This window comes from Bactrocera neohumeralis, chromosome 4 (assembly GCF_024586455.1).
Source record: "Bactrocera neohumeralis isolate Rockhampton chromosome 4, APGP_CSIRO_Bneo_wtdbg2-racon-allhic-juicebox.fasta_v2, whole genome shotgun sequence".
In the NCBI taxonomy this organism is placed as follows: Eukaryota; Metazoa; Arthropoda; class Insecta; order Diptera; family Tephritidae; genus Bactrocera; species Bactrocera neohumeralis.
The window spans coordinates 80,533,110-80,555,384 of record NC_065921.1 but is presented as its reverse complement, the minus strand read 5'-3'; the positions used below and the strand labels follow the sequence as shown (position 1 = coordinate 80,555,384).

Below are 22,275 nucleotides of genomic sequence, written 5' to 3'. Positions count from 1 at the left end.
TCCTGCAGTCGAAGTAAAAAAAAATGATTTTGAAGTCGGCAAAAAATGCCTAAATCGGAACTGCTTAAATACGAGTTCAGCTGTTTTGCTTTGGCGGCACATACACAGCCACACAAATGTGAACACAAGCAAAATCTCATTTATTTTCGTTGTAAAAAAAAAATTAACTAAATAATTTAATCAAATACACAGCCACACAAATGTGAACACAAGCAAAATCTCATTTATTTTCGTTGAAAAAATTAACAAATAATTTAATAAATAAAACAATTTTTAATTTAAGCTTGTATGTTTGTGTGTACTACTGTAAGTATGCAAATCTGCGCTTGTATATGTGCGTGTTATCAACGATTGAACTTGGAATCAGTGGCGCATATCACTTGAGCTCGACTTAAGGAAACCGGCAGACGTAGTTACTTGGCACACAGTCTCTTGCGATCACTGCTCGTGAAAGTATCTAACTTAAAATTGTTGCAATTTTTGTTCTCAAATATCAATTTTGTTTGCCTACGACGCGTATTAATACACACATTTTATAAATAAATTACTGTGCTAATTGACGCACCAACCAATAAGACGCAATGGCATTGAAGATAGCCTTAATTGCATTATTAAGTGTGGCCACAAGTAGTGCGCTGAGTCTGGAAGGATTCAAATGTAGGGATCACAACGTAATGACTGGCGATCCTGTGACGCCAATACGTACGGTACGTATCTGTGGTGTGCAGGATTATGCGGCGCCGCCAAGCTATTTGGATTTTCAAAAGATAATGGAAATTGAGCAGAAAGGTAGGTGTACGTTTGCGCTAAAGGGTTAGATCAGTTTAGAGAGCTCAAAAAGGTCTCACTTTGATAATAAAATAAGCAAAAGTGAATCGAATTTTGAACGTTTACTTTGCACACAAAGCAGCTATAGTCTATAGTGATCCAATATCGACGGATTCGACAAAGGAGCAGCTTCTTGGGAAGAATGGTATGATGTGCAAAGTCCTGAGCGATATCTCAAAAACTGAAGAACTACTTCGCGCATATACAAATGGACACGGCTATATCGACTCAGGTCATCATGATGTCCCTATTCAGTTATATAAAATATTAAATTATAACGCAAAAGACGCCTAGGTAATAGTATTGTAAAACCACAGTTAAAATTTCAAGTGGATACGTGCAATAGTCTCCAAGTGCTAAAAAATGCAGTTTCGAGTTAAAAGCGTTTAATGTTTTTCGTGACTGACCCGAAGATTGGACACTATACCGGTTTGGGCATAGTTAATTTTTTCAATATTCTAACAAATGAATAATATTTTTAGGGTCATAAAGTGTACGTTAAGCTTTAAAAAATCGTCCTTTTGAGAAACCTAGACTGCTCTAACCCTTAATGCACACAAACACATTAAAATATGTTTCTCACTAATTTTACACTTTACTCCTTTTACAGCACGGGACAACTACGCCACTAATTCATATGGCAGCAACGGCTTTTGGCGCAATCGTGGTCTTCTAAGGTCACCTAGGCCATCGTACGCGCGTTGGCCATTGGCTCCACAGCAAACGAACAACGAAAGCGAGGAGCTACTTTCAACACTTATCAAAAGTTTAGCAGTAGCGCCTGCTACTTATGGAGCAGCCAGAAATAACCCTACGAACTCACGTGATCTAATGGAAGCAGAGCGCTTGCTGCAAGAGAAGCTGCGTTCAATTACCGAAGATACAAGTGAGATAAAGAGTTCGGTGAATAAAGTTGACACTAATATTAAGAATATACTCGACACTTTGCTAATGCAAAACGCGAATCAGCAAAAGGATATGAATGTTAATATAAATTTGAAGCTGGATCCTGCCTTCGAAGCATTATTAAGAGACTTCATGGCACTATTCAAAAACGAAGTGATTAGCGAAGGCAATGAAGAGTCAACCTCAACTGCGCGCATACAAGGTAGCAGTGATGAGAGCTCGGATGATTATGCCAGCTTTTTCTCAACAGCATATACAAACGAAAATATGAGTTCGGAGGAGCAAGTAACCGAAGCACAAGTTGACAGTGCAGAACTTTCGACCGAACGAGATGCCACAGAGGAAATTGAAGATATTAATAGTTGGCTGCGTCTACATTTCGGACCGATTGTAAAGACGCCGACATACGACGAAGATACAGATAATAGCGAACAGGAAAACGAAACAGAGAAACCGGAAGAAAGTTTTGAATCATGGTTCAATGCTAATTATCGGAGACTACATACAACTGAAGCACCAACGGATTACAATAGTTTGGATGAACAGACATATAATTCTCAAGGAAGTCAGGAGCATGTTCAAAAAGGAAGTGAAGAGAATAATAATCGATACATAGATATATATTCTGATAATGAGTTGGACGATATAATAAAATCTTCCGAAGAAAATACTGTAAGCGAAGAAACTACAGAGAGCAGTGAAGAGGCCGACAATAATAATTATGATGCTGTATTTGTGCCAACAACAATGAATTCTCTAGAATCAAGCGAAATAGTTGAACAATTGGAAAATGGCGACACATATAACTATGCAACGGCAACTGATGAACAAATGAAAACGCAACAAAAAACTCTATGTGTTATGATGGCTTTTCAGTCTAGCAGTAATGATTTAGATCTTCTCAGAGAGAATCTTGATAAATGTAGTACAGAACATCAAAAGTTTATAGTAATTGGTGATGCAACTGATGCGAATGAATCGAAGAGCAGTGAGGAAACTGAAACCCCACTAAATGATTCGAATGAATCTAAGAGTAGTGAGGAAACTGAAACACCCATAGGTGTATCGAACGAATCGAAGAGTAGTGAAGAAACAGGAAATTTTGTAACGGAATCGAACGAATCGAAGAGTAGTGAGGAAACTGAAACACCCATTGGTGTATCGAACGAATCAAAGAGTAGTGAAGAAAGAGTAAATTTTGTAACGGAATCGAACGAATCGAAGAGTAGTGAGGAAACTGAAAACCCCATTGTGGATTGGTATATGTATGACGATGATTATAATACAATAGATTAATATGTATTAAAATATAAAATGTTAATTTTTAATCATTGTAATGTTTAAAAGCAAAATTAAATTATGAAATAAAAATTATGATTCCGAGCAATATTGAGTTATACTTTTTATGATAAAATATGTATATTGCACGAATTAAAATTATTTATTTGTGAAAAATATTAAAATTATTAGTTAATCAATAAATTTGTTATAAACATAATATTAAAATAAAACGATTCGAGAAAAATAGTAAAAAAATGCGCTTTAAGTCTTGGCCTTCCAAACACGGGATAGTCAAAAACGAAGTGTTGAGTTGTTTCCACCTCATTTTCTTCATACAGCATCTGAAGATGGCGCCTGGTAGGATTCCTAATAGGACAACGGCCTGTTAAAAGCCTCACAACTAGGGAGAGACTAGCTTTGCTGAGGACAAAGAAATCACTAGATCTCCTCGATCGATCTTGGGTCAAACGGCTTTTACGACAGCGCTTGTATCCCAGCGCTGGCCAATCTTCCACGAAGCCCAGCTATATAGTAGTAGAACACAATGGAATATGAGAGCGCCGACACGCTCCCATTCTACCGAGAGCGGTTCTAGGGTGTATTTTCTTGCTAGCTCATCAGCTTTGCAATTTCCATACCAGTCTTATCACCAAAACACTCGATGCTATTAATAGCGTGGTTAGACGCTTCTCGACCAGCCATGAAAGCACTATAAACGAGTTCAAGGCTAGTATCGCAACTCTGATTGGTGGATCTGAGTGGATAGTCACTTCACTGAAAGAGGCTGCACTCCGGAGCAGTAAATCTACTGCTATCTTAATAGCTGCAACCTCGGCTTGGAAAATACTGCAATAGTCAGAAAGTCTGGAGTTAGAGTTGATAGAGAGTTTCCGACAGCAAATCCCTTCACTAGCCATCACCACTATCTGTGTGTCCCTCGCCGGTATATGGGCAGAGAAGGAGCCACCAGAGTTCGGCTTGGCGAATCCAACTGATGTGAGGATTTCGGAGTGTTCAGTCACCTGTTCTTTTAGGAACCCAGGCGAAGTTGTTCAGAATGATCCGTAGAACATTTTCAGTATAATAATCTTATGTTAATATTCACTATAAAATACATCTGAACCACTCTATAGGGTATTATAGTTTCACTGCAGCCAAAGCTAATTTTTTTGCTTATTTTCAATAAGGTTGTTTTTTCTTTTTCGAAATTCCAATTGCAATTTTCAATTGCTCTAAACTAAGATTATCAAAACATAAACAATAAATATATAAAAAGTACTATAAAAACACAAGGCATCAATATATTTTTTCGAAAATGAAAAAATCACCATTTTCTTCATTAAATATGAATATGTACTCACAAACAATTTTTTTTAATGGATCATGAAGGATTTGACACATTCTTATATAAATACGTATGTATATATTTAAAATGATCCGCGCCTTTTCGTCAGCGTTAATACGTGTATTTACGTAGCTTGTTTAAAAATATGTCTATCGGAAAATCACTCTACGAAATGCTTTAATGCGAAAGTTGTGCTTATAGGGTCACGAGATTTATTTTCAGTAGTGATAAGAATTTGAAGTTTGATGTAACCGCAAATACATACGTGTAAAAATTACATTGAAAACTGCATTTTTAGAAAATTATTTTTTCTGCATGAGTGTGTGTTAGATTAAAAAACTTGCTTCTTTAATCTTTTGGTTATTCCAGCTCGTGGGATTTTCACAAATACCTAATATATGCCGACAACAAGTTAGGACCCTTTGATTATACAGCAAAAAGTTTGACGTAGAACCAAGTAGAATTGTGTATTTAAACACTTTCAGCTATTAAGCCTACCTACATGTACTATTCATAGCTATTTATGTACTTTGTCAGGGTCGTGAACTCGAAATTCCCCCAGATTGTTTTCATATAAAGGTAGCTTCGACTATTTTGTTGTTGGTTCCAAGTTGCTTTTAGATTTTTGTGATTAGCTTTTTAGGGCGAAACGAATTTGAAAATAAGGCTTTTCACAAATTGTTGTTCGAAATTTGTGTTTCTACAAATTCCGTTATCTCCCGCTATCATAGTAATCCATACAGCTGCGCTAGTGACTTTTAGAGACAATTGAAAGCATTAGGAGGTTTTCATGGCGATTTAAGTAGTTTCTATCCTTGCCGTAAGATATTGTAAATTACAATCGAAGCATTTGAAATTATAATATTATAGGATTAGAGCTTACGAACTCTCTGAGAACCCCTTCCTTCGGTGATTTAAAAATATGTTATTACTTACTACTTGTTCCAAAAAAAAGTTAGCATGCGTCCTCTTATGACCATGTTCATGGTATGAAAAGTATTCACGGTGGTCCATATATGTAGAGTTTGTATTTTGATAATTTTATTTCTTTAGTGAATTCTCTAGTACCTATAAGAACATTATACTATTACATTTGTATGTCAGCCTTATTATTTTTATTTTGGCTTCAAAATAATAATTAGTATATGAAAAAAATACAGTAGACGATAATGTGATGGGCCGTACCTTCAAATAACAAAGAATAAGGAAAATTATATGATACATAAGTATACCGAAATAAAGCAAACCAACAATTACAAATGTGAAGGTAATAAATCCAATGAATGTAATTGTTATTGAATGTAAAACAAGTGAACCAATATGTTATGGATACGTAAATATGTATAAGTAAACATAAAAAATGTGGAATAATGTGATATTGGCTTGTCGGGGTTAATTTGCTGGCAGGTTGTTAATGACACCTCTAATTAGATGACATTAGCGCGTAAATAAATTGGTAACATGTGCTTTCGGAAATCGGTAAGGGGCCGATGTTTGCTAAAACGCGTATTTTTCCATAAGTAATTAGGAGTAAAATTGGCTGTACAAGACCAAGAAAATAAAACCGAAGTAAGAAGAGATAATTTCGCGTGCAGCCAAATATATTAGATTCCTGTAATGTGCATAAAAATCGAGATACGAAAATTTTAGTATCAATTTACGAAAATTTTAGTACCGAATCCAAGGGCGGAAGGTTTGAAGAATTCCATATCCAATAACAACCTTGCTTGGGATGATCTTATACAGGTATCTTATAGTCCGGGCATGACACAAAGTGTTTACCATCTCTATGATGAGTTTTCCTCAACAGATGTTTGTGAAAATCGACTGTCCCACTTTTTTGCCAATAAGGGCGAGAGTTTCTTTAAGCGCGACAGTATGAAGTTATCTTCAAAGTGGCAACAATAATCTAACGATATTAGAACTAAATTGGATCTAAATAAAACTGTCATTTAAGGTTTTCACAAGTCTCATAAAGTTATAAGTTATAACGATTCGAAAACATAGCATTGAGAATTGTAAATGTGTAAACTCATTTTTGTATGAAATCTAACAACATTTTTTTTAAGCAAGTGTAAAAATTGATAATTTTACGATTTTACGATGCTTTACGACGGCTTGTGAGTACCCCAATTATAATGCAAATTATGGAATTTCTTATATTTTCAATAGGGAGCTACAAAAGTAAACCGCTCTTTTGACATTTCTCTTTAGCAAGGGTAGCCATTTCATTATGGAAAGATATACGATCCAACATCGAGTCAAAATTTTTAAAATTGCCTTAACTTTAAGAGCGCTACGTTCAATTTATGATCGTCATAATTGTCCTGTCAGAAAAACAATTTAGCATCTAGTGGAAAAATTTAAATCCACAGGAGCAAAACAAAATGTTCCTCTGCCAGTGAGACAAAGAAGTGCCCGTTAATTGAGGAGAACTCAAATCAGTCTCTCACACGTCACACTCAAGCATTGGACATCTGTGTGACGTTGTTGTGGCGAATTCTGTGAAAAAATCTTGACCTACATGCTTACAAGAAGAAATTGATGCAAGGACTGAAGAATCATCGTAAACTGGGCTGAGCAACAACTTGAAAATGATCCGGATTTTCATCGAAAAATCATCTTCAGCGATGAGCCTCATTTCTGGCTGAATGAATTCGTCAATAATCAAAATATGCGTTATTGGTCAGGTGGTAATCCACACGTACTCCATGAGTCACCATTGCATCCCGAAAAAATTATGGTTTGGTGCGGTTTATGAGCCGACGCCGTCAATATGCCGTACTTCTTCAGTGATGTTCAAGACCGCCACGTTACTGTGAATGGGAATCGCTACCGCTCATTCCTAACCGAATATTTTTGGCCCGATTTCGATGATATGTACTTGGAAAATATGTGGTGCCAACAGGATGGCGCCTCAAGCCACACAGCGAATGTTACACACGTTTATTGAAAACCAAGTTTGGTGACCGTGTTATCTCACAAAATGGCCAAGTCAATTGGCCGCCTCGGTCGTGCGATTTGACGCCGTTAGACTATTTCCTGTGGGGCTACGTCCAGTCTATGGTCTATGCCAACAAATCAGCGACGATTGATGAACTTCGTACGAATATCGACGGTGAAATTTCAGCAGTATCGGTCGATTTGTGCTTCAAAACCTTCGAAAATTGGGTTCAGCGTCTGTACTTCTGCAAACGCGCCCGTGGTAGCCATGCAAAAGAAATCAAGTTCCATACATAATGGCATCGAATGTACTTTCACAGGAATAAAGCATTTCTTAATAAAAAGCCCTTTAGAACACTATATCTATCTCGTTCATTTTCATGTTATTGTAGCTATTAGCTTATATAAATCTCTGGGCAATATACTATGAGAGTACAAAAATAATAGTTAAAAACTTCTAAAGTACTCGTTTGGGTATTCTCCATAAAATTCATTGCTTTTAGGCGGTTATCATTTAGTTTTCAATTTTTGAATACATTTTTTGTTCAAATTTGTCATACGAAACATTAAAATTTATTAGCTCGAACAGCAATAATTACACACAATTACAATATATTTTTTAAACCTATAGCAATTAATATAATTATACATACACAAACATATATATTTTTTCCAAATTTACCATTATATTTTGCGAAAAAGTGTGCAATTCAAATAGAGTACGAAAATGCGTGGCAACATTCGCGATTGTGAACCAACAACATCATGTCTGCGTCGTAATATTTATCATCTGCACGTGCCGCTGTTCGTCATCGACACTATACGACTATTTCAGGATCATCCGAAATTTCTGCGCGGCCTAAACGAGTATCACATTATTGACATGCTTAAGAAGGAGTAAGTTCCTACTATCATAAGCCTCGAAAAAAATTAGCTATAGTTCAAATAACCCATGATTTTATTGCCTTCAGGGGTTATGCTTGTGGTGATGTCGAGGCACAAGTGAAAATGGCGCTAAAAGAGCTCTCCTCAAGCGGATTCGTACGTTGCATAAACAATGGCTATAGAACATTGGGACCATTTGCACGTCTGGCACTGGCGCGTACACCACGGCAGTTCAATATCGCATGGGATCGGCTTTGTGAGTTGCAGAAAATCAGCACCACGAGCTTGAGTTCATCGTGTAGCTCACGCATTCCGTCTACAATGTAAAAGATTTAGATAAATATAATACGAAAGAAAGAGAGAGAGAGAGTGAGGGAGAGTGTGTGTTTAAGAGAGTACCACTTTAGAAAGAAAATCATAAAATTTTGCATTAAATAATAACTAAATAATTAAAAACCAAAGGTTTCCTAACAATATGTATAGATATTTTGTTTTAACTTTAATGTGTGAACTTCAGAATGACATAATTTATGGTTAAAGGTTAAAGATAATTGGTTAGACCTCTAGCCTTCTTGACAACAGCTAACTTACGAGTACCCATAAGTCTTGAGTTGGGAGTAGGTTAGGTTTAGCGGACTAAAGTTCCGCACTCCAGCTCTCTGTGCTTCCCCTACTATAAAAAAAAGTCGGCTATCTGGAAATAAAAAATATTTATAAGAATAAAAGACGCATTTTAGACTCAACTTATTCACCTGCTTAGGGTCACCAGGTGTACCAGGATAGCCGGAAACAGGGGCTCGCTAGGTGGACTGCTTAGAGATGGCTTAAGTAGTTGCACATACTTCTATTATCACTAGCAATCAGCATTGGCTACAAGTGTCTGCTGGCATGGATTTTCCCAGATTATATTTAGAAGCTTCTATTGTGACCGAATTCATTAAGTTTTGGATTTTTAATAAACAAATTAAACAACTAAGGAAGGGCTAAGTTCGCGAAAACCCGCACATTTTATATCATTGTAACTTGAAAGGATAAAAGCAAAGGAAATACTTTCAAGTGTAGCATAACTCTATTCTTTACATTTTGTTGAGATCATTGACCTTTTTGTTTACATTTAGCCAAGACAACAACCTTTGTTTACATTTAGCCAAGTCCACAACTTCTGTTTACATTTAGCGTCAATGATACTTGTTCACATTTTATGCTATCGGGTTATTTTAGTATATAGCGTTCGTTCAAGCTGATCATGTTAACTTAATGCGTTTACTTTTATGAAAATTATAGGTTTCCGTTTTGTGGGCGAGGCTGTGTCCTACGGCTTTACGAAATTGGAACGAACTCTTCTGTGTATATCAGCATTCTTCAATACTCTTTCAGAAAAGGCAATAGTGCTTCGGAGTCTACTGCATAGAGCTATAATGGGTCTAACCGAAGACGTTGAGTAAATTAAGGCTCTAAGCAACTAGAAGAAAGGAGGATGACAGCTACTTCTTATGTTCTTTATTTAGCAGTATAACCAGTTATTGAAGGTAATGCATACATATGTCTCACCATATATTCACCGATATCTGCACCGCACTCAAATATTTAATAGAGGGCTTCTTTTTGTGAACTAATAACATTCGGTAATTGTCGCTAATGCAATAACAAATAATTGCTTTCATCGTTACTTAAATTGTTTGCTTTTGGCTTTATGCACCGTTCCGACCCTTTCAGATTTCTTAATGTGCGTATTTCAGCTATGCATACATATATGTATATGTTTGTATAACGGTGATGATACCCTTCTAAGGTGTTCCGTAATATCCATGTGTATATTTGTTTATATGTCTGTCTATATGTAGTTGTGCGCGGACATGTGACGCTGTTTTTGTCTGCAGTCTAATGTAAGGGGTTTGTACTTGAGGCGACACTCCGAAACCCATTATCTATGGCTCGCATCATTGTCAATGGCTGACTTACATTTGGAAAGCTAACATTTGACAATATTTGCTGGTTGACGATTTATTACAACAATTGCACTTGTAAGTATATTTAATAGCTGGCCAGTGTCGTTTTTGGCCCATCCTTTTGACACTTAACCCTGTTAACTATACAAATAATTATTTTTGGGTAATTACTATGCATTCATGTAAATAGTAGCTAAACCGACAGGTGAGCTGTTTCTCAACAATTATCTCTTAGTACCCTTACTTATATATATTATACATACATATATTATGCATTAATGTCCTTAAACGATTAAAGCCGCTGAATAGGTTTAAAGGCTTATGCGTGTATGAAAACTTAAAATTTCATAAAAAATCCCTTGGAAAGCCATCATCGATCCAAAAAACAAATTCATTCTGAGATCGAAGGTTATAAACTTGGTGCTACTTTCACATCACAACACATCCCCGGCGCGAGTGTCATCTAAGCACTGGCCAGGCACGGTGCCCGCCTTTCTTTTATAGAGCCAGCAGGCGGCGGGCTTACATCCAGCTTACAGTGATGTTACCTTGCGACTTTCACATCACAACACATCGCAGCGCGAGTGTCACCTAAGCACTGGCCAGGCACGGTGCCCGCCTTTCTTTTATAGAGCCAGCAGGCAGCCGGCTTACAGTGATGTCACCTTGCGACTTTCACATCACAACACATCGCGGTGCGAGTGTCACCTAAGCACTGGGCAGGCATGGTGCCCGCCTTTCTTTTATAGAGCCCGCAGGCAGCCGGCTTACAGTGATGTCACCTTGTGACTAACATCGTATCGAGTCGCGAGACTGGCAGCTGCCAAGTATCTAGTTATACTGCTCAGTTTGTACCTCTATAGCGTATATAATACATAAGGGTACATGTTAAAAATTCATAATTTCAATCGGAGAAATCGGTAATTAATTTTCTTGAATTATTTCTACAACTTCATCGAATTTTACAAAACTCCTCAATAAGTATAAAGGTTTTCTAATTCTAAATGCGCATGAAAACTGATCTGTAAACTAAAAATCGTTCCTAGAAATTACGAAATTGATAATTTTGTTGTCAAAAATATTAAAGTTGTCTTTGTAAAATCATTCAGTATAATTTTTAGGAAGAAGCTCAGCTTCAAAATATTTCAACTTGACTACAGCGCCACCTAACGTTGAGAAAAAATAATTATTATTATACCGAATTTTATATTACTTCATAACGTCTACAGTTTTACGTGCCGAACTGCTAATGTAAAAAAATGACAAAATTTATAATCACTTCATTTAAGCGGGATCTTATTGCAACTTCAATGTAATACTAAATAAAATATTTAATTATCAAAATATGGCGACATCAACGCTATCAATCGAAATGATAACCTTACGCATCATTATTTCATGCACTTCAGCACCTTGAGCCATTGCAAATGCTTGTGCATATATCTTCCGTAAATACATATACAAAATCCGGTTCGAAGATAACCTTTACAGTGGAAATGCAATGACGAATTTAATTAAAAAGGACCTTTTGATTTTGTAGAGTTCTGTTTGGAAATCAAGCCTGAAGTACGTTTCTACAATCTCACTCTCTCAAACTTGTTCTCCCCACCGACCATGCGACCACACGAGTTCAAGAGTTCAATTGCTCGGTAGTCGCACAATAATTGCACTGGTCACCTTCTAAATTCCAAAACTTAAACAAAAAATGCAAAGTTCGCCTGCCATGTCACCTGTTTCATATGTTCATATGTATACTCGTTCCATCGTTCTGCCGCATCATTTAAATGTTCACCTTATGCCGCAGAACCTATAATTTATTACTCATATTATGGTATATTACCTGTTTTTATGTATGCCAAGCGAGGTTACACGACTTAATTGTCAACATGCAACCCCTTTTATACTGCATTTTACACATGCCGTTTCGGTCCTGTTTGGCTGATGGGCGTGTTAATAGACACAATTTCACCCTGTATAACACCTTTGCCACCGCAGAATAGTAAATGTCGGTGACAAGTTGAGTTGCTTGCTTAACTACCATATGTAGTGGGTGGATATGCGCGATGGATCGACGGATCGACGGGGGAAGAGTATATAGATGTTTTGAGTTTGCAGCCACAACAACACGCATGAGATTTTTCCCAGGTGTAATTTATTGCTTTTGTAATCACTGCAGAATAATCTATTAGCACCAAGGCATATTAGCGTACCCACATAGACGGACGAGTGTCTGAAATATGGCTATATATGAAAAATATTAGGGTTGTCTATAATTTGTCGATGGAAATAATTTTATGTGTTTTAAGTCTAGTGTCATGGATTGGTGGATATACTATATACATTGTGACAAAAAGGCACCCGGAAATTAATTCGATTTTATCAAAAACACTAACCTACGAGTGGTACAAAGCCTTCAAAGGTGGTCGAGAGTTTGTTGAAGACATGCCTCGTGATGGGCGACCTTCAACCGCTTCAAGTGATGAAAATTTTAAAAGAGTAAAGGACACAGTACTTGAAAATCGTCAGGCAAGTACTGGAAAGATGGCAAGAGAGCCCGACATCTCTCGCGAATGCGTTCGAATGATTTTGGGAATGAAACGCTTCCATGCTCAACTCGTTCCGATAAAGCTAAATTTTTTTCACATCGAGCCATGATTGTGACCGAATTTTTTTGTTCCCCAAACTGAAATTACCGCTCCGTGAAACCCGTTTTCAGTCGATCGAGGAGATAAAACAAAATTCGCTGAAGGAGCTGAAGACCATTCCAAAAAGTGCTTTTTCTGGAATTTTCAAATAGAAATTAGCTTCATTGCTCCACTCCGTTCGAAAAAGGTACCTCTTCAAAAAATTTTGGTGGGATATTTTTTCTCCAGGACAAGTTGGCATACCTTTACGAACAAATTTCGGTTTGAAAAATGCTTTGGGATCACCCTAACACATGAAAATGTACATACATGAGAATATGCTCTGTCGATTCCTAAATGTCTACACAAGTTGCTAAGTCATGAATTACGCGTTCTCCAAATTACTTTTATAATAATTTTGAGCAATTTTCATAAAAGTCGCCATCAATATAATATATGAGTACTATAACTTTATTAGACATCTACACGCAATCGCCAAAAAGCGAAATTTTTATTTATGAATGAAATTAACAACCACAATTACGCAAACGCGGCAACGCGATTTGAGCTCGAGGCTGATCGTAGTCGCAAATTTCACCTTGCCTGTCCATTATCAATGTCTTATCATACATTTTTTTCATTAATCGCGTCGAAGGTATGATGCAAGAAAATCGGTGCGAAAACATTCTGACTTGGTTTATATAAAAAAATTTAAAGATTAAAATATTAATGAGATATGCTTGCAATTTAATGAGGAGTGGGTTCAAAGTGAGGTTAACTTGAGTAGCACAAATTAATGCAGAAATTTAAGATGCAGTAGAATCGCTAGTCTCACTTAAAGGTCTATGAAGGAACCCGCCTACCTACTAATCGTTGCTGGCACCTTTTGATTATTATTTTTTCATTTATTCGTTATCTTCAAACTCGCTTCTCTAGCACTTTTTAAATGAGTTAGCATCTTCAGAAGAGGTTTTGCTCTGTAATCAGTAAAATAATTTGTTGTTGGAGAACTTCAAAAAGTATTTGGAAAAGTTTTTTATGCGTTTATTCAATTGCGATGATGAATTTCAAAACAAATTTGCGTGCATTAAGGTGGTTCTAAATTATTTGAGATTATTAGATTTCGAAATTTTCACTGAAAACTAAACTTTTGTTCAAGATATTTAAAGGTATTTTAAAAAGAGCTGATTACAAAGGCAAGACAACTGAACTGACTAATTTCTTATATAAGAGTCACAAATATTATGTGAGACTTGGTATTTGTCACTAAAAAATAACAGATTTCGAGTCCACGATACAAAAGATTCCTTTAAGAATTTGATTTGGTTTGATCAGTTTATATGGCAGCCCGATAGTAGTCCGATTTGCACAATTTATTAGGAGATTACACCATTACCTTAGTCACTAGCCCACAACTGAACGCCTAACTCTGAGAACTTTCTCGCTTTTTTACTGCTAGGAACCTAAAACTCACGCCGACCACCTTATTCACAAACTGGGCGAAATACTACAGACTGGATCTCAACATTTACGTCAATGGAGCCAGAATTCCGACGGTAAATAACCCTTAAATTTAAGTGGTTACATCCGACAATCTGTACTCCTTATTTTTAATCTTTATTGGCAGACACAGTCTACGGTGTAATAGCCGAGTTTACAACAGCTCGTCAGTCATTCTTTTACGGTGTTTGGCGTCAATACGAGATTCAAAGTGTAGCCAGGTCCTTTTTCACCAGATCTCTCCAACGGAGTGGAGGTCTTCCCCTGGTGGGTACTGCGTCGAATACTCTCAGAGCTGGAGAGTTTTCATTTGTTCGGACGACATGACCTAGCCAGTGTAGTCGCTGTCTCTTAATGCGTTGAACTGTGTCAATGTCGTCGTATATCTCGTACCGCTCATCGTTCCATCGACTGCGGTATGCGTCGTTGCCGATGCGAAAAGGACCATACATCTTCCGCAGAACCTTTCTCTCGAAAGCTCGTAGGGTCTAACATAACCTGAATTGTCACAAAAGTACAGAGCCCTAACAAGATCCTCAAGTCGCTAGCCGGCAGCACTCGAGGCAAAGACAAAGAGACCGAAGTGAGGCCGGTTATCAATTACATCGCCCCTGGAGAAGATGAAAAAGATACAAACCTTGTCTCACATTGAACTCCTCTCAAAGAAATTCCTGCTTGGATATTTTTGCAGACACCGTCGCTTGCATGAAGAGGAACAGCTTCCTAGGAACATCAGAACAACATTCCTCCAACACGTCGACGACATACAGACAATATTCCGACCAATTTTTGGACACGACTGGCAAGTAATTCACTGTGAGGCTGTGACTTCATTGACTTCCTTCTAGTGAACGGCGTACTTGGAGTCCAAAAAACATCAATCTGTGCTGCGAGAGCACGAGTTGCCGCATGAAACAAGAGTGACCCTTGAGTGTCTTCGTTCTGCTTATTGTAGCAGATTAAATTCTATCTTATTGAGAATAGATCCTGACATACCCAACTTATGTTCCGAATGCAATGAGTCCTCACACGACAATAATCACGTCTTTGTATTCCGTTTATGTATACCCGACTGTTGGAGGACCGGGGCATTCACTATGGGTATGACTTCTTAAACTAACTGTAAGACAAGTTAAATCAGCCTCTCTGCATTCGGTACTGCCGCATTTGCAAACTGACGCTATTAAATCGGTTCGGGTTTGCAAAAAATCTTCATTGTCCTACAAATTTATTGCTACAAAACCTCCTATAAGCATATAAACAGAAAAACTAAAGCTTTTAACGACTTTCTAAAACTTGTTTGATTCATTTACATGTACTATTTATTGCCTAATGCTTTAATAAGTGCACTTCTACGTAATTCTCTTCATCCAACACAATCAGATTATTTGCATTTTGTGAACTTTTGGCCACCGCTATATCCATAACACGTTGTTCGGAATCACTTCCATCCAGTGTTAGAGCTCCCAACTCGCGATCCAAGTAAAAGTCATATGTACGCACATGACCATTTGTCAGCGCAAAAAGTCGCCAGCCATCGCTGGACAATTGCAGCGACTGCACCAAATCCTTACGCAGCGCCGAACCGCTCAATATTATTTGCTGATCGTAAACACGCAGCTCAAACGGACGTTTCTGATTGCTTATTAACGCTATGTAGGCGGCTGTAGATGGACGCGTCTCGTATGTCGTTTCGTATGCGCTATCAGCCTTACCCAGCAGACGTCTTTCATTGAGTATTATATTTTGTATGGCGCATGATTTACCAGTGATCGGATCGATATCAGGCATTTGAGGTGTGCAGACATCTTTTAGACGATTATCGGCATATGAACTCGCAGTATCTAAACGTTTCGTCTCACTGTCGCGTTGCGTTGACAATTTCTGCTGATTGCAATTGACAATCATCACTGAACCATTTGAGAGACCAACGGCCAGAAAGTTTTCGTTTGTCAACACTTGTAAAGCGGTTGCGAAGAGCAGTCCGCTTTCGCTTATGTTTATTTTACGGAAACGTTCCGACTTTAGACTCTTTGAACAGCTCAGCACGAAATTGCGATTTGTACAAACGTAGATGCGCTCACAGCCGGTGTCGATGCTGGTGAAGCGCAAACCCTGCAGTTGTTGCCGCTGTTGCTGTGCTGATTTTGTGCCGTGCAGCTCGCGCAAGATCTCGTCGCTGTATATTTCCTTTTGGAACAGTTGCTTGGTCATTTCGAACTGTGTTTGGGTGCGGTGTAGACCACGTTCCAGGTAGTCTCGCAAATCGCAAATTGCACTTTGTATTAATTTCACACGAGCCCACGGCGAACTATACTCATAACGGGAGTTTAACAAGGCTGCTGAGCCTCGCTTACGACTACGGTATGTATCGGCTGCTTTCGACGTGGAAAAATCGTAATGCTTGACACTCGTTTCCACCAGCGTCCAAACCGATAAGAGGCCGGTGTCATTCAGTGCCGCGAACTTAAAAGAAATTAACGGAACAATAAGAAATATATAGGCGTTTCATGTATGCTTTGCTTACCTGTATTGATCTGTAACTGCCCAGCGCCATTACTCGCTGTGGCGTTCGAAAACTACGCACATCCACAACAGCGCCAAGATCGGCGAGTCTATGAGACTGTTCCGTACTGGCTGTCCAATTGGGTACTACCGATTGTGTTGCGGCAAAGTGTGTGAGATATCCATCTAATTTCGAGCAGAAGGAGTATGTTTCACGCAGATCCCACATAGCAATGCTGCCATCATGCAGGCCACACACTACAATATCCGTGTTATCGTAACAGATCTCGACGCGACAAACCTCACTCCATGTGGAGAGCAAGCGAAACGGATTTGTGCAATCACTGGTGGACCAGACCATTAGCAGTTGGGAAAAATCACAGCGATAGACATCGGCATCGGGCGGACTCGCATGCACCGTTATGATGAGATCATGCCGAGCACTTGCAAATACATGTACTACGCGTAAAGCATTCAAAAAATTCGTTTCGAGTTGCACATAACCCGCGCTAATTTCTTGAAAACTCTTATGGTTCGGCGCGACTTTCTTTAGACGATCCTCTGTTGTGTTGTCGTGCGTTGCGCACAGCACCTTTGAGATGAGTAATGATGAGCGTAGCAGAAACGCGTTTAATTTTTCAAAATCTAACGGTTTATGCAGACTGCTTAGTTGTGCGCTAACCACATCCTTATGGTTATTTTGTCGCAATACCGCTAACTTTTGTAAACTAACGTCGTATTCGTCAGCGCTTGAGCTATGTAACGTGTATGCTTCGTCCAACGGCGATTCGCCACAACAGTTTTGTATTGCCATCAGGCCATGCATACCGGTGGCGAATTTCTGCACCGTCTGCAGATCATATTGTGGTGGATGCTGTGTCCACATTGTACGCATGTCATAGCTGTCTGTTTGACTCTCGCTCGACATGCGGTTTTCGTTGGTCTGTGTCGAGCACTGTGTGGTATTTAGCGTACCATAAGTTTGCATGTAAACCTCATAGCTGATGGGCTTGAGTTCGAACAGCGAAAATGTTAAAGTGTCAAATTGAATTTTGTTCATTAGCTCGATGCCGCGCTTGCGTAGTATGGGACGCGTATTAAAATCGGCATAACCGCCGTAGGTGCATACAATTCCGCCGAATTTGTCGACCTCCGCTTGTGTGTTATTCGTGTTGGCGTAACTGCTGATGCCCGAATCAAGCTGATCCGTTGAAGCGACACTGTAGGTGGTGTCCATGCTGTCGAAATGCCTCTCATTAATTTGTGTCGCCAGCTCAGAAAGCTTTGGATACCTTCGCGAATTCATTTCATAATTTCCAGAGTCCAGTTTTCGTTCAAGCTCCCTATCGCGTTGAATCACTGTTATTGGATATTGTGTTAATTCAGTTTCTTCCTCGCAATCGGTATCATTAACCGGCACTTCATCACTGCTTTTACTTGTTTCCTCTTGCGTAGTTGAAGAAACGCTGCTTTTGCTATTATCTTCATCTTCGCTGCAAACGCTGTGTGGTGATGAATCGCTTTCAGTTTCCCCCGACGAACCATTTTGCGTCGACGAGCCAGTCTCAAAGTCCGATTCATACGTTTCAAAGTCGTCGGAGTAATTATCCGTTTCCGGTTCCACTTTAGAATCACTGGGTTTTGCTTTATGTGGGTGTTCTGCTTTGTTTCGCGTTACTGATGGTTCTCGAGATTTAGATTTGGCTTTACTGCTTAATGGTTCATCGAAGGCCACTTCAAATGCTACAGGTTCTTTGACAACCAGCTTATGGTCGAACACTTCATCTGTCTCCAATTTTAAGTAGTCCGTTTCATGTTGGCTGGCTGTTGTCACATCTGCTAGTATCTGCTGTTCACTTCTGCGTTTCGCCGATTCGCTACGTAATACAATGATATCTTCCTCTTTCAAGGAATGTGTGCGCACACGCTTTGGTGGTTCATCAGCATCCACCTTGATCGCGGCCGTGTCTAGATCAGCCGGTTCCACAACTTTGTCTTTAATAGCTCTGGTGGGTATAATGTTATCGTCGCTGCGTTCTGTTGTAATTTCTCTACGTCGGGGCGGCGGGGAGGCAACTGTGACGCTGTGATACGTATCTAGAACGGCATTTGGCTTGATTGCGGTTGAAGGTTTCTTCTTAACGGCATCTGCGATATCGCGATTTTGTTTAGCGCGCATAGGCAGTTCACTAACGCCAGCCTTTTTGTTGTTGCTGCTACATTTCTCTGCGCCGTGGGTTTTATATTTTGATTCGGTGCTTTGGATGTACTGGCTACACGGTTGGTGGGTGTGGTTTTCTTTATAACGGAGTTTTGTGTTGGTTTCACAATGTCGCGCGGTGTTCGGTTGTTACTGAGAGTAGTAGGCTCTGTTCGCCGGGTTTGTGTGGTGCTTTTAAGTTTCAGCTTTTCCTCGTCTGCACGCTTAGTGGCAGTTGTTGTAGAGCTCGTTGTCTTTTTAAGTTGCGTGTTTACTTTCGCAGCTCCACTTACGGTTTTTGCGGGATTACTTGTGGTCGGTTTTGCTCTTGCTGTCGTGCTTGTCGTCGACTTAGCACCCTACAAATTATAACAGAAAAGCACTTAAAATGTACTATTTTTTTTCTAAAAAAAATTAAAGGAGAAGTGAAATAAGAGGTGCGAATTATCAAAAAAAAAAAAAAAATTGGTTAAATACAGTAGCTTCGGGGCAGTAGTGATCTATGTATGTCTGATTTTTAAGGAATGTACTTAGGTATAAATGTTGGTGTTAAGCAAATAACAAGATAATAAATTTTAAGCAGTTTCCGAAATTCGTAAATTTTTCGATAGGTTTAGATAGATTAGACAAGTAAGTGAGGATTGCACCGCGACCTAGGGTTTATTGCGCCCTCTCTTAACTCACAACGTCTCAACTAGCCCCAGCAAATTGATAAGTTCCAATATACTGCTAGGTGATTTTGAGGCGATGTGATCCCTATTTGGAAACCTGGATCTAAGGACCTTAATCTGTGCAGTCCATTAGCAGGTGTTCTGGTGTTTCAGACTCTAAGTCGCTCTAAGTCGTAGAACCGCCAATTGGCAGAAGAAGCTAGTGCGTGGTCCTGCGACCCCTGCGCCAATTCCCTCTAAAGTTTTCGAGCCGTCGGTTTTCGAGCAACACGATTGTACTGTCCCTCAGCAGTAACTCGAGAGCGGAGTCGCTCCATTCGGCCTTACTGTTGAGGATAATCTTAAACTTTCTAGTGAAGTTCACCTTTTTGGTAATGCTATCCATAGGGAGAAGAGCCAATGGTATGACGTCACTTAACGCTTTCATACGTTGGGAACAGATTACCTTACCTTTGCCAAACCCTTCTGCTGTAATTTGGAGCAGAGTGTGTTTGGCGACTTTACCGATTACTAGGTGTAGCGTGGTGAGTTCCAGCAAGACTTCAAGTGCCGCCGTCGGACATTTGCGCATGGCACCCGACATGCAGACGCAGGCGAGTCCTTGCAGCTTCGATAGTTGAAGTTCTAACGACGTCTGCGATGCTTTCGGAGCCCAAGCCACCGTTCCATAAGTGATAATTGGTCGCTCACTGCCTTCGTGGCTTTGAGCCAGGTCAACATGCTGCTTCCACTGCAACGAGGAATCCAGTATGAGACCAAGGTATTTGACTGTATTAGTTCTCTCTATCTCTCTGCCCCCGAGTGTTAGGTTCTTGAGGCCAGGCAGAGACCTTGGCCAGGCATAGCCCCCTTTGTACGATATCGCAGAGAGTGTCCTCAAATTTTCCTCTGGCTATGATAACAATGTCGTCGGAATATCCTTGACAGCGAATTCCATTGCTATTTAGCAACACGATAGGGTTATTTGGAAGACCATGCCAATCTTATACTCTTTGATCTCAATGTGTTGTCCTTCCAGAGGTTTTCATATCAAAGTTTATTAAAACTGATGAATCATAGTTTCGATGGATTCAAGATGGCTAATAATTCGACTTCCAGGCATATGTTGAGCAATGAGCGTTTTGTCAAGGCTGAAACGAAATTTTCTCAGTTCAACTTTTTAAAATTTGCTCAAAAAACCCCTAGTTTTGTGTTCACCATTCACCGATACAGCAATATTTTCAAAGAAAAGTTGCTCAGTCCGAAATTCGCATAAAATTATTATTTTCTGAGATCTTAATAGTAAATTTAAAATAATTTTCAATAATTTTGAGTTAAGTGTTAAGCTATACGCTTCGTTCCGTGGTGTTAAGGTGGTAACGTGTTAGCAAGACATAAGTGAAAATCAGCTGTCACTGTCAAAATGCCATTTGATTGAAGAAACAGATTAAAAAACTGTATAAATTACCCTATACTCGTATAATTTACAAATGTACAATAGCTATCCTTTGTATTTATATTTAAAAAATTAAATGTACATGCATATGTACATATATACATATATACCTAGAAAATATTTACTGAATGAAATACTCGGACGGATCTACACACATGCAATTGTCAGTTCTTGTACAATGTGCTTAACAAACAAGGTCGCACCATTTCACCGTAGCGTATCTTATCAAAAGAGAGCGCAGCTGTTGGAGAGATCCATTTTATGATCGAGAAAAGAGAAAATGAAGCAAACGTCTGCATTGCTCAGATATAAGTGCGTATCTGATGGATACAGTTGTTCAGTTGTCGGCGTCTGCATGTTGGATTGCGAATTGGGAATTGATAATATTGTGAATGTATGAATATTTACATTACACACACGTATAAGAAAACAAAGAACACAGTTTACGGAAGCCATTGACCTAAAATCGCAGTGTCAAAATTCAAAACAAACCAGCAAGGTAGGTGAATAAAGAAAATATGCGCACACACACATACATACATATGTATATAAATATTGAAAGTGAAACAGATGTGCACAGTACTAGATAAGTTTCTGTGCAAATTTGCGATTTTCATTGTTTTAATTAAAAGCTTAACAATTAGAGTGTCAATAAAGTGTTGGTGTATGGTATTGTTCATCGAAATTCATATACATACTTATGTGAATATGTACATACATATGTATTTGTGTAATTGTAACGCAGTTGATATGCATACATAAGTTTGTGAACTGAATATCGCAAATGAAATGGCAGAAAAAACGGTGCTGTGCAGTTGAAAATTACTTTTTTTTAAGAAATCGGGTAAAGGCATAAGTTTATAAACAAAATCAATGCCGTGGTGCCAAAATAATACACAAACTGGTTTTCTTATCGTACGGCTACAAAATGTCGCAAAATTAATTTTTATACACGCTCACGTTTCTTAGCTGTGTCGCTTTCGCTTGTGGTTTCGACATTTGATTTTTGGCGCTCTCTCTCTTATCACTTGAATAATGGCAACCTTTATTTAATTAATTTCAAACTGTTGTGCTATATACAATAATTTAGTTCGCCGTTTTTATTAGTGTTTAATCAATGAATTTGTTGAGAAAATGTGTCCTCTCATCATTTGGTTGCGTAGCTGTCGTCGTCATTGCGATTGAATTTACAAACGCTTTTGT

The 22,275-nt window shown here is 38.7% G+C and overlaps 4 protein-coding genes and 1 long non-coding RNA gene across 6 annotated transcripts in view; 3 read left to right on the top strand and 2 right to left on the bottom strand.

Annotated features, from left to right (window-relative positions):
• Positions 1 to 401: 401 nt before the first annotated feature.
• Positions 402 to 3,121, top strand: LOC126755367 (nestin-like). Its single transcript, XM_050467888.1, has 2 exons — positions 402 to 789; positions 1,439 to 3,121. The coding sequence occupies exons 1-2, from the start codon at positions 582 to 584 to the stop codon at positions 3,028 to 3,030; spliced, it is 1,800 nt and encodes a 599-aa protein (XP_050323845.1). The 5' UTR covers positions 402 to 581; the 3' UTR covers positions 3,031 to 3,121.
• Positions 3,122 to 7,989: 4,868 nt separating this feature from the next.
• LOC126756206 (uncharacterized) lies at positions 7,990 to 8,662 on the top strand. Its single transcript, XM_050469089.1, has 2 exons — positions 7,990 to 8,200; positions 8,275 to 8,662. Exons 1-2 carry the CDS (start codon positions 8,031 to 8,033, stop codon positions 8,513 to 8,515), a joined length of 411 nt encoding a protein of 136 aa, XP_050325046.1. The 5' UTR covers positions 7,990 to 8,030; the 3' UTR covers positions 8,516 to 8,662.
• On the bottom strand, positions 8,405 to 10,870 carry LOC126756207 (uncharacterized). The gene is made up of 3 exons (XR_007666557.1): positions 8,941 to 10,870; positions 8,780 to 8,882; positions 8,405 to 8,504 (listed from the first exon to the last, which is right to left on the bottom strand). It is a non-coding gene; the product is annotated as an uncharacterized LOC126756207 (long non-coding RNA).
• Positions 10,871 to 15,472: 4,602 nt separating this feature from the next.
• Positions 15,473 to 22,236, bottom strand: LOC126757572 (uncharacterized). Its single transcript, XM_050471569.1, is given in 4 exon segments — positions 15,473 to 16,727; positions 16,789 to 18,971; positions 18,974 to 19,325; positions 22,033 to 22,236. Coding segments are annotated over 4 exon segments (3,711 nt in total). The 5' UTR covers positions 22,072 to 22,236; the 3' UTR covers positions 15,473 to 15,590.
• Positions 21,373 to 22,275, top strand: part of LOC126757574 (major facilitator superfamily domain-containing protein 6) — a 28,776-nt gene continuing 27,873 nt past the window's right edge. The window contains exon 1 of one of the 2 annotated variants that reach the window (XM_050471571.1): positions 21,373 to 21,571. The gene's annotated coding sequence lies outside the window, so the exon portion shown is untranslated. Of the gene's footprint in view, positions 21,572 to 21,812; positions 21,917 to 22,275 lie in introns of those variants that run through there. The other variant, XM_050471573.1, reaches the window with a different exon arrangement.